Below are 16,468 nucleotides of genomic sequence, written 5' to 3' on the forward strand. Positions count from 1 at the left end.
TCACTTAGTTCAGGGGAAAAGACCAGCACACTGAACTTCAGAGCAAAGTACAAACAAATTACAAACATTAACAGACAGACCCAATACAATTCATAGTTAGCAACATCTAGGTTCAGCCCAGGAGCTCAGAACAAGGGCTGGCCTTGTTGCAAAGAAGAGAAGGCCAACCTCTGGTTTTATATCTTTTTCAGCGTCAGGGGTGAGTCACACATGAAACTCACCCACATGACCTAGAATCCTCACAAAGAGGCAACTTAAACCCACGTGTTCTAATAGCCTCTGATATCCCAAACGTATCACTCAAACTCATATGTAAAAGTAGGCCATCCCCTGAGTTAGCCCCACCTTGGGCCCCACCTTAGTTACCAATTTGCACCCACATAGGTTAGCTTAACACCTAATAGGGGTTAGAGCCTGGGGCTTAGCACTTAGTAAGACTCAATGAATACACCGAATTACTCAAAACAAACAAAAGCCAAACTCTTCAAGGGCACTTGTTGAACTAAGTGCTAAGGAGCCCATTTTTCTTACCAACACAGTATCTTATTTCCTAGTTGCATGCAAAAACTTTTTTTTTTGTTTTTGAACCTCTGTTTAAAAAATTTGAGTTCCAAATTCTCTCCCCTCTTCCCTCCCCGCCCATCCTCCCTAAGAAGGCAAGCAATTCAACATAGGCCACATGCGTATCATTATGTAAAACCCTTCCACAATACTCATGTTGTGAAAGATTAACTATGTTTTGCTCCTTCCTAACCTATCCATCTTTATTGAATTTTCTCCCTTGACCCTGTCCCTTTTTGAAAATGTTTGTTTTTGATTACCTCCTCCCCCTGTCTGCCCTTCCTTCTATCATCCCCCCTTTTTTATCTTTTTTCTCCTTCTTTCCTGTGGGGTGAGATACCCAATTGAGTGTGTATGGTATTCCCTCCTCAGGTCAAATCTGATGAGAGCAAGATTTACTCATTCCTCCTCACCTGCCCCCTCTTCCCTTCCTAGACATCTTGCCACTTTTACGTGAGATAATTTACCCCATTCTATCTTTCCCTTTCTCCCTCTATCAATATATTCCTCTCTTATCCCTTAATTTGATTTTACCATCCCTTCATATTCAACTCACCCTGTGCCCTCTGTCTATATATATATATATATATATATATATATATATATATATATATATATATATATATATATACATACATATATACACACACACACACACACCTACATATGTACATACATAGACACACACATATGTATATATATATATATATACACATATACACACACATATATATTTATATGTATATTCCCTTCAGCTACCCTTATACTGAGATCTCATGAGTCATACACATCATCTTTCCATGTAGGAATGTAAACAAAACAGTTCCACTTTAGTAAGTCTCTTATGATTTCTCTTTCTTGTTTACCTTTTCATGCTTCTCTTGATTCTTGTGTTTGAAATTCAAATTTTCTGTTCAGCTCTGGTCTTTTCACTGAGAAAGCTTGAAAGTCCTCTATTTTATTGAAAATCCATATTTTGCCTTGGAGCATGATGCTCAGTTTTCCAGGGTAGGTGATTCTTGGTTTTATTCCTAGTTCCACTGACCTCTGGAATATCGTATTCCAAGCCCTTCGGTCACTTAATGTGGAAGCTGCTAGATCCTACATTATCCTGATTGTTTTTCCACAATACTCAAATTGTTTCTTTCTGGCTGCTTGCAGTATTTTCTCCTTGACCTGGGGGCTCTGGAATTTGGTGACAATATTCCTAGAAGTTTTCTTTTTGGGATCTTTTTAAGGAGGCAATCTGTGGATTCTTTCAATTTCTATTTCCCCTCTGGCTCTAGAATATCAGGGCAGTTCTCCTTGACAATTTCTTGAAAGATGATGTCTAGGCTCCTTTTTTGATCATGGCTTTCAGGTAGTCCAATAATTTTTGAATTATCTCTCCTGGATCTATTTTCTAGGTCAGTGCTTTTTCCAATGAGATATTTCACATTGTCTTCCATTTTTTCATTCCTTTGATTCTGTTTTATAATATCTTGATTTCTCATGAAGTCACTAGTTTCCACTTGCTCCAATTTAATTTTTAAGGTAGTATTTTCTTCAGTGGGCTTTTGGACCTACTTTTCTATTAGGGTAATTCTGCCTTTCAAGGCATTCTTCTCCTCATTGGCTCTTTGGAGCTCTTTTGCCATTTGAGTTAGTCTATTTTTTAAGATGCTGTTTTCTTCAATATTTTTTTCAGTATTTTTTTGGGTCTCCTTTAGCAAGTCATTGACTCATTTTTCATGTTTTTCTTGCATCACTCTCATTTGTCATCCCAATTTTTCCTCTACTTCTCTAACTTGCTTTTCCAAATCCTTTTTGAGTTCTTCCATGGCCTGAGACCAGTTCATGTTTTTCTTGGAGGCTTTTGATGTAGGCTCTTTGACTTTGTTGACTTCTTCTGGCTGTATGTTTTGGTCTTCTTTGTCACCAAAGAAAGATTCCAAAGTCTGATACTGAATCTGAGTTCGTTTTCTCTGCCTGGCCATGTTCCCAGCCAACTTACGTGACCCTTGAGTTTTTCATCAGGGTATGACTACTTGTAGAGCAAAGAGTACTTTGTTCCAAGCTTGAGGGGATGCACCATTGATTTCAGAGCTATTTCTATACAGCCAGCTCTGCCATAACCAACACTTCTCCTTCCCCAAGAACCACCAACCTGGACCTGATGAAAATCTTAAGCAGGCTCTGCCTTCCTGCTCTGATTTGCCACTTAATTCCTCCCACCAGGTGGGCCTGGGGCTGGAAGCAACTGCAGCTGTAGTTCTGTAGCTTCACCTCCCCCTGCTACTGCCAGGGCAGTGGCTGAACCTTGAACTCTTTTCACTCTCTCCCCTGCAGCTTTTCCCACTAACCTTCTCTGTTGTCTTTGATGTTTCTGGGTTGAGAAGTCTGGTGACAGCCACAGCTCACTGATTCAGGGTGCTAGGGCTTGTTCTGCCCAGCTCCTGGTCTGGTTGGTCCTTCCATCACTCATGCTGAGCTCCGCTCCCCTCATCTCTGTGCACGATAGACCTCATCCAGCAACCATCCAGGCTGTCCTGGGCTGGATCCTTGCTTCCGTCTGCTATTTTGCGGGTTCTGCAGTTCTAGAATTTGTTCAGTCATTTTTTATAGGTTTTTGGAGGGACCTGATGGGGATCTCATGCAAGTCCCTGCTTTCTAAATGCCATGTTGGCCATAGTGAGTTCTTTTCCCAGAAGCCAGGGTCTTTGGGTTTATCAAACTGTAGGTTACTGTAGTCATTGACTACTGTGTTTTGTGTACCAAACCTAATCCCCTGATCTACCACTGTATTTCTTAGCCAGTAACAAGTAGTTTTGATGATTGTTGCTTTATAATACAATTTAAGATCTGTTTTGGCTAGGACAATTTCTCAAGAATTTCTTTTCATTCACTCCCTTGATAGTCTGGACCTTTTTGTTCTTGTAGATTAATTTTGTTATTTTTTCTAGCTCTATAAAATATTTTTGGCAGTTTGGTTTTGCATTGAATAAGTAAATTAATTTAGGTAGAATTGTCATTTTTATCTTATTAGCTCAGCCTACTCATGAGGAGCTGATGTTTTTCCAATTATTTAGATCTGACTTTATTTGTGGGAAAAGTGTTTTGTAATTGTATTTATATAGTTGCTGGGTTTGTTTTGGCAGGTAGACTCCCAAATATTTTATAAGGTCTGAGTAACTTTAAATGGGATTTCTCTTTTTTATCTCTTGCTATTGGGCTTTGTTAATAATATATAGAAATGCTGATGATTTATGTGCGTTTATTTTATTTCCTGCAACTTTCCTAAAATTGCTTATTATTTCAAGTATTGTCTTTACTTGCTACTCTAAGTATGCCATCATATCATCTTCAGAGTGATAGCTTAGTTTCTTCTTTGCTATTCTAATTCCTTCGATTTCCTTTTATTCTCTTATTGTTAAAACTAACATTTCTAGTAACGAAAAACAGTGGTGATAATGGACATTTTTGTTTCACTCCCAATCTTACTGGAAATGCTTCTAACTTATCCCCATTACATATAATGGTTCCTGTTGGTTTTAGGTAGATGATACTTATAAATTTTAGGGAAGGCTTCATTTATTCTTATACTCTGTAGTGTTTTTAATAGGAATAGTTGCAGTATTTTGTCAAAGTTTTTTTTCTGCATTTATTAAGATAATCATATGTTTTCTGTTAGTTTTGTTTTTGATATGATAAATAATGCTGATAGTTTTCTATTGTATCAGCCCTGTATCCCTGGTAGAAATCATACTCTATGATAGTGTATTATTCTCATGATAAGTTGTTGTAATCTTTTTGCTAATATTTTATTTAAAATTTTTGCATCTATTTTCATTAGGGAAATTGGTCTATAATTTTCTTTCTATGTTTTGATGCTTCCCAATTTACCATATTTGTATCATAAAAGAATTTGGTAGGACTCCTTCTTCACCTGTTTTCCCAAATATATAGTATGGGAATTAATAGTTCTTTTAATGTTTGATAGAATTTACTTGTAAATCCATCTGTCCCTGGAGATTTTCCTAGGGAGTTCATTGATGCCTTGTTCAATTTATTTTTCTGAAATGGGGTCATTAAGTATTTTACTTTCTCTTCTGTTAATCTTGGCAGTTCATAATTTTGTAAATATTCTTCCATTTCACTAAGATTGTCAAATTTGTTGGTATATAGTTGGGCAAAATAGTTCCTAATTATTGTTTTAATTTCCTCTTTATTGGTATTGAGTTCATCCTTTTAATTTTTGATACTGTTAATTTGGTTTTCTTCTTTTTTAAAATCAAATTAACCAAAGGTTTATCAATTTTTTTCATAAAACCACATCTTAGTTTTATTTATTAGTTCAGTAGTTTTATTAATTTTAATTTTATTAATCTCTCCTTGAGTCTCCAGTATTTCTAATTTGGTATTTAATTGAAGATTTTTTTCTTCTTTTTCAACTTTTTCAGTTGCATGCCCATTCATTTATCTCCTCTTTCTCTATTTTATTCACGTAAGCATTCAGAAATATAAAACGTCCCCAAAAAGATATTTCATTACCTCCCATAAGTTTTGGCATGTTGTCTTATTATTTTCATTCTTCTAGATGAAATTATTATTTTTATGATTTATTGTTTGTTGCACTCCTTCTTTAGGATTATATAGTTTCCAACTAATTTTAATCTATCTTTCCATGGCCCCTTATTACATGTAATTTTTATTGTGTCCTGATATGGAAAGGATGCATTTACTATTTCTGCCTTTCTGCATTGGATTGTGAGGTTTTTATGCCTGATTACATGGTCAGTTTTTGTGTAGGTGCCATGTACCACTGAGAAAAATGTATATTTCTTTCCATCCCCATTCAATTTTCTCCAGAGGTTTACCATATCTAACTTTTGCAGTTCAATTCACCTCCTTTACTTCTTTCTTGTTTTTTTTTTTTATTTTGAGGTTAGATTTATGTAATTCATAGAGGGGGAGGTTGAGTTCCCCCACTAGTATAGTGTTGCTAACTATTGCTTCCTGTAACTCTCTTAATTTGTTGAGAAGTTGGATGCTGTACCACTTGGTGCATATGTGTTTAGTAATGATATTACTTCAATCTCTATGGTTCCTTTTAGCAGGATATAATTTCCTTCCTTATCTCTTTTAATTAGATTTATTTATGCTTTTGCTTTGTCTGAGATTAGGATTACTACCCCTGTTTTTTTTTTTTTTAACTTTTGCTGAAGCATAATATATTCTACTCCAGCCTTTTACCTTTACCCTGTTTGTATCCCCTTGTTTCAAAGGTATTTCTCATAAATAATATATTGAGGAATTAAGGTTTTTAATCCATTCTGCTATCCACTTCTGCTTTATGGGAGAGTTCATCTCATTCGCATTGACAGTTATAATTACTATCTGTGTCTTACTCTCCATTCTATACCCCCATCCACTTATGCTTTTATTTCTCCCATCTCCTTTTCCCTCCTCAAAAAAGTTTTGTTTTTGACCATAGCCTCCCTCAATTATCCCTCCCTTCTTTTAGCCCTTTCCCTTTTCTTTCCCTTTACCATTAGTACTTCTTTCCTCCTTTCTAACCACACCCTCCCTTTTCTTTCCTCTTTCCCCTTTTCCCTCCTACTGCCCTTAAGGCATGTTAAATTTCTAGGCCTAGCTGAGTATGTTATTCCCTCCTTGAACCAAAGCTGATATGAGCGAAGTTCAAGCAATGCTCATCTCCCTCCCTCCTTTCCCTCTACTGTAATATATTTTTATGCCTCTTCATGTGAGGTAGTTTACCCTTTTCTGCCTCCTTCTTCCCTCTTCTCCCATTACAATCCCTTTTCATCCATTGATTAAGATTTTTATCATCACATTAATTAATTCATATCCACACCCTCTGCTTATGCATATCCCTTTTAAATGTCAGAATAAAGATACAAAAGTCAAGATTTACAAATATCAGCTTCCCATATAGGAATGTAAACAGTTTGCTCTTCTTGAATAACATATTTTCTTTTGTTTTATTTTTCCTTCCTATTTACATTTTTAGCCTTTCTTGAGTCTTGTATTTGAAGATCAAATTTTCTGTTGAACTCTGGTCTTTTCATCAGGAAGGTATGGAAGTCCCCTATTTCACTGAATGTCTATCTCCTTGCCTGAAAGATTATGCTCAATTTTGCTGGGTAGTTGATCTTTGGTTGTAATCCAAGCTTCTTTGCCTTACAGAATATCATATTCTAAGCCCTGTGACCTTTTAGTGTAGAAGCTGTGTGATTCTGACTTTAGTTCCATGATATCTGAATTGTTTCTTTCTGGCTGCTTACAGTTTTTTCTCCTTGACCTATAATTCTGCAAATTGACTATAATGTTGTCCAGTCATGTGTGACTTTTTATTGTTCCTTATAGATAACATTCCATTTTTCACACCCTTGCTTTGTCAAATGCTATAACCCATGTCTAGAATTTGTGCACTCCTATCAGAATCCCAAGGTTTTTTGAAGCTTTACTTTTTCCAGGAAAAAAAAAATGTTTCTATTTTTTTCATTCTTTTGATTTTGTTTGACTGATTCTTCATGTTTCATAGCATCTCTAGCTTTCACTTTCAAAATTCTAATTTTTAACAAATTGTTTTCTTTGGTTAACTTCTGTATCCCCCTTTCCATTTGGCCAATTTTACTTTTTGAGGAGGTATATTCTCCCATTAGATTCTGTACGTCCTTATTCATTTCGCCAAATTTAGTTTTTAAAGATTTGTACTCACCAGTGATTTTTTTCCATTTTGTTTATTGTATTTTTTAAAGAATTGGTCATTTTTTCTTTTACCTCTGTAATTTGGCTTTTGAAGTCCTCCTTGAACTCTTCCAAGAATGCTTTTTGGGCTTTAGACCAGTTCATGTTCCCTTTTAAGGTTTCACATATGGGTATAGTGCCGATGCTGTCCTCTTCTGAATTTGGATTTTGATCTTCACTGTCTCCGTAAAAAAGATTCTGTGGTCTTTGCTTTTCTACTTTGCTTCTTCATGGTGCTTGCCTTTTTCCAGTGCTGACTCCACTATTCCAGGATTTTTCCTGGGGTGGTATTTTCTTGGTTTTTCAAAGTCAGTAATGGAGAATGAGAGTGACTTACTGCTTACTCTGCCATCATCAGTAATTTTTAAAAGAAATTTATAGTTTAGGGATTTGCCTATGGTACTATGAAGTTAAATTCATATAAATAAACATTGTGAGGTCAGACAGCCAGTATGTATCAGAAGCAAGAGTTGAACCCAGGACTTCCTGAAATTGAGGCCTGCTCTCTTTCTCCAAGATGCCTTTACTATTATGATTATATTTATTTTAGGAAAGAAAGCAGGGATGTTCAGAGAGGTTTAATCACTTTCCTCATTCAGAAGACTAGTATCAGAGCCCAATATAAATATTAAATATAACTATTTAAACCCAAGATTCTCTCAACTCTAAGCTGCTATTTTCTGCCCTAGGTCCTGGCCCTTCTTGGGGCTCTTCCTTCCCAGGCACAACCACACTTTGATTTATGTCTCTTCTCTCCCCATTCACATCCTCAGTCAGTCAGTGCTGATCAGTGCTGTGAATAGAAAAGATGCTCAACAAGTATCTGTAAAATTGTTCATCTGAATGAAAGTATTGCCAGTTATACCTAAAGGCGATCTCATGTAACCATCCTGTCTTCTCCCACCTTATCTCAAGCCCTCACCATTTCTTACCTGGACACATTTGCCTGGCATGCACTGTGTGTGCTCAAAGGTGCTCCTCAGAGGACTGACAATGGTAACAACCCACCCAGAGTACACCAGCATACCCAATCCAAGCTCTGTATAGGCCTACACTTGGACACCTTCAATGTCCTCCGGTTGGCTCCTTGATCTCAATTTCTTCCCTTGACACTTTATTCTTCACAGAACTGTAAAAATAATCTCCCAAGAGAGTTTTGACCTTGTTCTTCCTTTTCTCCAGAATTTTCAGTGTGTTTTAGTACCTATACAAATTTCTCTGCTTCCCATTTAATGTTTACCATATCTGAGTAACATAAAAAGAAATAAAAAAGCTAGTAAAAATCTCCAAATAATACAGCATTTCACAATCTGCCTTTTGTTCAGATTTTGGCCACCTTCAGATGATGTCCAGCCAATCATACGTGACTTGTTATTTTTCCTTATAGATAACATTCCATTTTCACACCCTTGTTTTGTCAAATGCTATAATCCATGTCTAGAAGTCACTCACTCCTATCAGAATCCCAAGGTTTCTCCAAAGCCTAGCATTACTTCATCCACAAAACCATTGCTAGTCATTCCATGTCTCTCACTTTCAATTTTCCTAGAGCTCCGAAGCTAATCTCCACCTTATTCTACCTTGTTTTCAAGCGTATTTGCATATGGTCAGTCCTCTCTCCTCCAACTGAACCTTGAGAGTATAGGGTTATATGGATTTTCTTTTTGTCATATCCCCAGGATCTAGCATGACATTTAACACAGGAGTTTAATACATAGCTATTGATTAGAACTAAATTGATGGTTTCTCCAGAGCATGGATTAGAATTTAGGGATGGGCAATCTGGGTCTTCAAAGCCACATGTGACCCTCTAGGTCCTCAAGTGCAGCCCTTTGAATCCAAACTTCAAAAAAAAATACCCTTAATGAAGAGATTTGTTCTGTAAAACTTAGACTCAGTCAAAAGGCCTTAGCCAGGGACCAGAAGGCAGTGTGTGGCCTCGAAGCCCCAGGTTCTCCCTGCTTGCACTAGATCCAATAGGAAATAGGAGTCACTGTTGGCATGTAAGAAGAGGAGGGAAAAGAGCCTAGCAAAGTCAGGGTTTGAGAAGAAGGGTCAGGTGGTAGTGTTAACAGATTCCTCTGAGCAGAAATAGCAAACACAATGAAAGCTAAAAGGATCCATTTGAAAATCACCTAGCATTCAACTTCAGTGGGATCTGCTATGCTTTGACACTTCCTTAGCCCTTGTTTCTGTTCTAGTCCTTCCCCTTAAGAAGGCCAATGAAATTACAAGAACAATCAATACAAAGGAGACTGGGGGTTAACTTTTAGATCCTGTTCAGCAGCAAACTCCCATCTGTCAAGTGCACATTCCTCCTTGGATCCTTTGCCCCGGCGTGCCAGTGTGGGCAGATGGCCTTTGAATGATCTCATTAACTGACTCTACAATGCCACTGAGCTACTGAAGCAATTTTCCCATTGACACAGGCAGGGTTGAGAGAAACCCCAGAGCTTTTAATTGAGAAAGAGATAGATAGGTAGATAGATAGATAGATAGATAGATAGATAGATAGATAGATAGATAGACAGATGGCAGTTAAATAAATACATATAGGGAGTTTCTGATGCCTGTTTCAGCAAGAGTTGACATACAGAAAGTTTGCCCAGGTTAGCAAACCATTAGCTGGCCATAAGCTCCAATTGTAGAGGGACAAAGTCCCATCTAACAAAGGACTAAATTTGACGAAAGATGCTTGAGGAGGATAAAGGTGAATAACACACTGAGCAGGGGCACAATCAAACCTTGCTGACTTTGGGAGTGTGTATATGGTGTTGGGGGTGGGGCAAGAAGTAGAGAAGGGATTGGTTGGAACTTTGCTGAATTAGATGGGGGGGGTAATTCTTTGCAGTCACCAATAGAGGGGAACCCTGCTCCATTTTGTCTTCTCATTCAACATGTCATGGAAAATTGTCATTAATGAATGTACGACTGCCTAGTCCACAGATTCAGAAAGGGAACAAAGATATACAGAATCACATTAGCAACACAAAGTACCCCTTTGTTAATTATCCTTCTCTGTAATTTCACATTCATATCCCACACCAATATCCCAATGGAGCAGACAGATAAACATACACATACATGCAAACACACACACATTCACATACACACATATACAAAATATATCCATATATACACAGACTTGTACTATCTACCCACATATACACATGCATACATAATAAACATATATATAAAATCTTCACATATACATACATCCACATACATGGCACTGTGGTGTAGTAGAGAGCAAGCGCTAGACATAAGTCCAGATTAATGCCTACGGGCTGTGTAATATTTGGCAAACACTCAATCTCTCTCATTTGTGTAAACCTAGAGATTGCAGAGTATGTACAGCTCTACATTGGCAGAGAGAATTTCCACCTGGCAGTATCTATTACCAGGACATAACAGATCCAGTGCCGATAAATAGAGAACAAGTGAGAACATGAGTTCATGGGATGCCCAAACGGGAGAGAGATGAAATAAAGAAAGCTCAGGCATCATGACTCTCCCCAAGAGTGAAGAATGACCTCATTTCTGTGATTCATTGCGTCAGAATGCAAGGGAGAGAAAATCAAACCTCATTGGACTACTTGCTCTTAAGACTTCTCTATCTAACCAATATTCCATGTGGCCTTGAAAACACTGCTCAAGAGATCCCTATTGGTCCTAAGAAAAAAAGACAAAACCCTCAACTTGCCATTTAAAGCAATCTAGCCTACATTTCTACAAATTCTGTACTATGCCTCTCCAATCACTCTCTGTTCATTGAATATAATATAAACTCCTTGAGGGCAATGAGTCTGCTAATAAATATTTCACTAATGGCTTCCAGAATAAAAATGCAGGATACATTTTGAACTCTAATCTGAATTGATGACATTTTCTCCATGACTTTCTCAAGTCTGGACAATGAAAAAGTAATAATAAATTAGCCCTGGTTTGTAGCTCTTACTGATTTTCTGAGATTTAAATGCTCACACTAAAAATTTAACAATTGGCTCTAGCAATCAGTTGGATCTAGTAATCCCCTGACTGGGACTGTGTCACTTTTATAGTTGTATCCCCATAACTAGTACAGTGCCTGGCTCATTTAGCACTAAATAAATGTTTATTCAATGACTGATCTATGGATTTCAGGAAAACTGAATGACTCATCCTGAGTTCAGCATTTCATCTTCGGATTTTATGGCTTTGCCCAGGCTATTGCCAGAGTTTGGAACATAATTGTTCCTCAACTCCACACAGCAGATCCCTTAATTTCCTACAAAGCTCAGCTCAAGAGCCATCTAAAGTAACCTCTCCCCCTTTACTCAAGTTTTCTGGTATGCATTTATCTGTACCTGTTGGTATATTCTTAGGTTGAATGTAAGCCACTTGAGAGTAGGCTCTTTTTAATTTTGGCCTTTATTTTTTTTCCACTGTCTGGCACAGAGTAGGCATTTTGAAAACTTTGTAAAATTAATTAAACTGAATTTACTGTTTCTCTTTTCTCAATTAGCATTCTTAAAGCTCCATTAACAGATGCCTGTTTCAGCCTTCATTTGTTTTTAGTATCAACAATATTACCTTAATAGCTTGCCTGTATAAATCTGTTTAAGGTTTAAAACAGTTTCCTTTTTGAAACCCCCTGGGAATTAGGTTGGGCAAACATTACCCTATGCCTACAGTACAACTGAGGAAAGAGCTCTGGCAGGTCAAGTCATTTGCCTAAGACCAGCCAGCTACGAAGGAAGCTGACAGATTTACATTTATAACTTTTCTTGAACCCTAATAAATAATGACCTACTCTACTTCCGATCTGGACTGGTTTGCCCCTTCTTTGAAAGCCTGGTGGGTACCCCTGCTCTTGGAGGTTTATCACCTTAGAGCCAGGCTCAGTTCCCTACAATTCGGAAATTCTGAGCTCAAGAGACACACAGAATTCAGTCACTCCATGAGCAGCGATTGAAAGTGCGTGTCTCCAAACCTTCTGATGATATATATTTTGTAGTACTCCATCTGAAACGCAGATAGATACATACATACATACATACTTACATACATAAATACATAGATACATAGAATCATAGATAGGGAGATGAGATAAACATATAGATACATGATAAATTAATAGGTAAAATAGGGAGAGACATTCAGAGATGATAGATAGATAGATAGATAGATAGATAGATAGATAGATAGATAGACGGATCAATGATAGTCATGTAGATAGGCAGACCATCTGGTATATATTTACATGTATATATAGTGTGTGTATATACACACATATATATATATATAAATACACACATACACTTATATGTGTGCATGTCTGTCTGACTACCTATCATCAAACATAGACAGGTAAATAGACAGCCAGATAGATACAGATAGACTTTTTAAAAAAATTCAACCTCAATATATGGAATATTGAATTTGGAGTCAGCTGACCTGTGTTCATCTACTTAGTCCCTGCGGTGCTCTGTATAAATCACTTCTCCTCTATGGATCTCAGTTTCCTCTTCTGTAAAACAAGGGCAGCTGAACTGGATGAACTCTGAGATTTCCTTCAGATCCAAACCATATGACCAATTCCATGAAAATTCTACAATCTATGCTAGCCCTAAATCTTGTGATCTCAATGATTCATCCAAGTTCTAAATCCCTTGATTAAGCTTCATTTAGACTAAATTGTTCACTAATCATCCGGACTATGGAGGGGATTACTTTATAAAATTAGTTTCCATTCTGTTATTATCTATCTGACTCTGGAGAGGCTGCATTCTCAAACCTACAGAGGACAAGGCCTGTGTCATGGGCAGGGGCTGGAAATCATGCTTTGGATGGAAGCAAATCATTCCATCTGTGTAGAGATCAATCAACTTAACTGTGCAAAGGTACTAGCAAGTTCCATTCCTCATGCCTCTGGCAGCCTCAAGATAACAACATGGCATAGGTGAAAGTCACAGTGTTTCTATACAAGGAAGGAAAGGGGATGTTGTTTGCTTACACTGTCTGAATATTAAAAGAATCCATAGAAACAGTGGGAAGGGAAACATAACAAATGAGCCTCGGATTATATATAGTGCAGGTCCAGGGAAAGAGTACTACATTTGGAATTGGGGATCTGGGTTCAAATATTGGCTCCTATAGTTGAGGACAAGTTCCCTCTCCAGGTCTCATTTCCTCATCTATACAATGTGGGGTTTGAACTAGATATCTTTCTGGATTCTGTCCAGCCTCAAACATTTGATCCCAAATATCCTTGAGGAATGAAAAGTCTTCTAAGAAAATATATTTTGTAAAATATTTATATTTCCACCTTTAATGAAATGTTGACATATTATGTCCAAAACATATTTGTCTCATAGGACAAAATTGTCAGATTCTTAACTATCAGTATTGGTGAAAAAAAAATGTAAGATGACTTTTCAAATGACTTCTCACCTCTTTCCTTATTACCACTACCTGATCATAAGCTGTAAGTATTAGGGCTATTGTACCTATTACAATGTGCAGTGGATAGAGCACCAGGCCTGAAGTCAGCAAGACTTCCTGAGCTCAAATCCAGTCTGAGACACTTACTGGCTGTGTGAAGTGAGCTGGAGAAGGAAATGGCAAACCATTCCAGTATCTTTGCCAAGAAAACCCCAAATGGGGTCACAGAGAGTCAGACACAACTGAAAACCACTGAACAACAACAACTCTATCCTACCATTGCCTCGGATTTCTATTGCCCTTTGAGATTTGGAAAACACTTTTTTTAAATGAACCTCTGTATAAGGTAGATTGTGAAAGCATTACTGTTGCCATTTTAGAGATGGGAAGACTGAAGCATTAATAGAAAAATGAAGATGTTCAATCCTGCACGGTTACAAAGTGCTGGAAACCGGATTCAAACAGAGTTCTTCTAATACCATATTTAGTTCTGTTAGCATGATACCATGCAAAGAACTAAAAATCTCTAGGAGGTTAAAAGAATTAATGTAATTACTAAATAACCACTTTAGTGAATAAATAACCAGTTACTGTTTCACCTAACCATCAGGTACTAAAAAAGAAAGCCCAATTTCAGACAGTTTTCCTTATCCCTTAGCTTTCTGACTCATTTTCATCATATCTTATAGCACAGAAAACCTTTCAAAGTTTTCTACACTTTTCCCCACAAGGATGTAAGTAAAGACACCATGATAGAACAGATGGAATGTTGGACTTGGAATAGGATAGCTAGATTTGAATCCTAGATCTAAAGATTGCTAGCTGTATAAAACTGGAGAAATTACTTAACATCTAGACATATTACTTAATTTTCTCAGACTGAAAATTCAAGACCTTTAAGATCCTCATCATTAAAGGGGGTTTTCAGACTTACAAATGGGTTATAGGTTCTCAGAGTTCAAAGGGACCTTACTTAGAGGCCATCAATATCAACTTCCTCATTTCACAGTTGGGAAAACTAAGCATGAAGGAAGAGAAATGGTTAGGGCTCCCCAGCTAGTAAATGTTTGACGCATGATTTAAACTTCTTTTCCTGAATCCAAGTATAATACTCCATCCATTGTATCATCTACTTGCCACCCAGTTCTTGACCTACTGGCACAGGTAAAATGAAAGGTGAAAAACACAATGAAGTCTAGTTACATCAATCAATCCTCACGTGTATCTGGAATCCCACCAATTATGGCCCCTCCACTAATAGATATTGTAACCCATCCTTGCCCAGCCATTCCATGTAAATCTTATATCATCCCATAATTCTGTCCACTCAAGGTCCACCAAAGTACTTGGAAGTTTTCTTTGCTTTTTTCTAATGTTGTGAAAATACCAATGGAACACTTGGACTTTTTACCTGAAATGCCTCATCCTTGTCATGTGACTAAGAATTTACCCATATCATTTTAAAATTTGACTTTCCATAACTATGTCCATCACAACCTAATATCACGACTCTTAGAAAAAGAAGGATGTTTTTTAAAGAGACGTAACACAAAAAGACATAACACCTTCCTGGTATCTTAGCACGTACAAAGTTCTTCCAAATCTAAATAAATAGAACTTTATATTTTGCTGAAGTTCGAAATTTTATATTACCTTTATTACTTAGTGAGAAACTGCAAATATTTGAATATTTCCTCTGAGCTGGATTTTGACCAGACTCTCCTCCTTATTAAGAAACCATGTGCATCTTCTGCTATTGTTACAAGATTCCTTTAATTAAGGCTATGGTATGGCATAGAGCCACTAACCTTTTAAGTGAACTACAAAATTAGCATTATTCATTTCTGTGTTGTGGCCTACTTTTTATTTAATAACATGAATTCTGGCTAACTTTAAAGGTCAGACTGAAAACAGACTTACCATCCTCATGCTGGCCAGAGCCAAATGGGAAGAGAGTGCCAAGAATAATCCCTAAAGGCAACCATTTGCAGAGAGAAAACTGGTGTAACATCTTCTGTCAGATTTCACTCAAGACAGGCCTGAAATAAAAAGAAAGAGGAGGAAAGGTTTGACATGTTCATTAATCAGTTCCAGGTAAACACAACTGTCACTGCCTAGACACTGCAAATGGTGTCACCGTTAATTATGTGCACCACTTGATCCATTATAAGAAAAAAAAATACTTGATTAGTGTCCTGGAATTCTTGATCAATAAGAATTTGCCAATGGCCATCCTCTAAGGAAACACTTCCTATCTGTTATTTAATTTTCAATCTGGTCAGTTAGTAGGATAAAATCCTGTTACTTTCCTAGAGCACTAAACTCTTACTTTGAATTTAAAACCAGTGAATAAAACATTAAAAGAAATGATTAGCATTTATTGCCTTATATAAAACAGGCACTGGTCTAGGCATTGGAGTTACAAAGATTGAAAGAGTATTTGATAAAAAGAAACATTCTATTGTCAGAGACAATATGTGTACATAAATATAGATATAAAATATAGGCAAAATTCTAATGGACAGACTGGCCAACAATGGTCCAACCCTTAGGGAATTCTCAGATTTTCCTGCCTTGGTGCACTATAAAGGGTATACATTTGGATTTAATAAGACCATTTCTGGTCATGAGTGACTGAGGGTCTGTTACTGTGTGATCATAAAAAATCATCTATTTGGATAAGGAGCTGGGATGACTGATGACTTGTGAGTTTCTGAGCCAGAACTGAGTAGCA

At 37.0% G+C, this 16,468-nt stretch overlaps 1 protein-coding gene across 1 annotated transcript in view; it reads right to left on the bottom strand.

Moving 5' to 3' along the window:
- The window catches only part of PCDH15 (protocadherin related 15), a 1,035,697-nt gene extending 1,019,943 nt beyond the window's left edge, over positions 1–15,754 (bottom strand). The window contains exon 1 of the mRNA XM_036735025.1: positions 15,655–15,754. Within this exon, the coding sequence (XP_036590920.1) occupies positions 15,655–15,745 (91 nt within the window). The 5' untranslated portion in view covers positions 15,746–15,754. The remainder of the gene's footprint in view (positions 1–15,654) is intronic.
- Between the last annotated feature and the right edge of the window lie 714 nt (positions 15,755–16,468).

This window comes from Trichosurus vulpecula, chromosome 8, assembly GCF_011100635.1.
Source record: "Trichosurus vulpecula isolate mTriVul1 chromosome 8, mTriVul1.pri, whole genome shotgun sequence".
NCBI lineage: Eukaryota > Metazoa > Chordata > Mammalia > Diprotodontia > Phalangeridae > Trichosurus > Trichosurus vulpecula.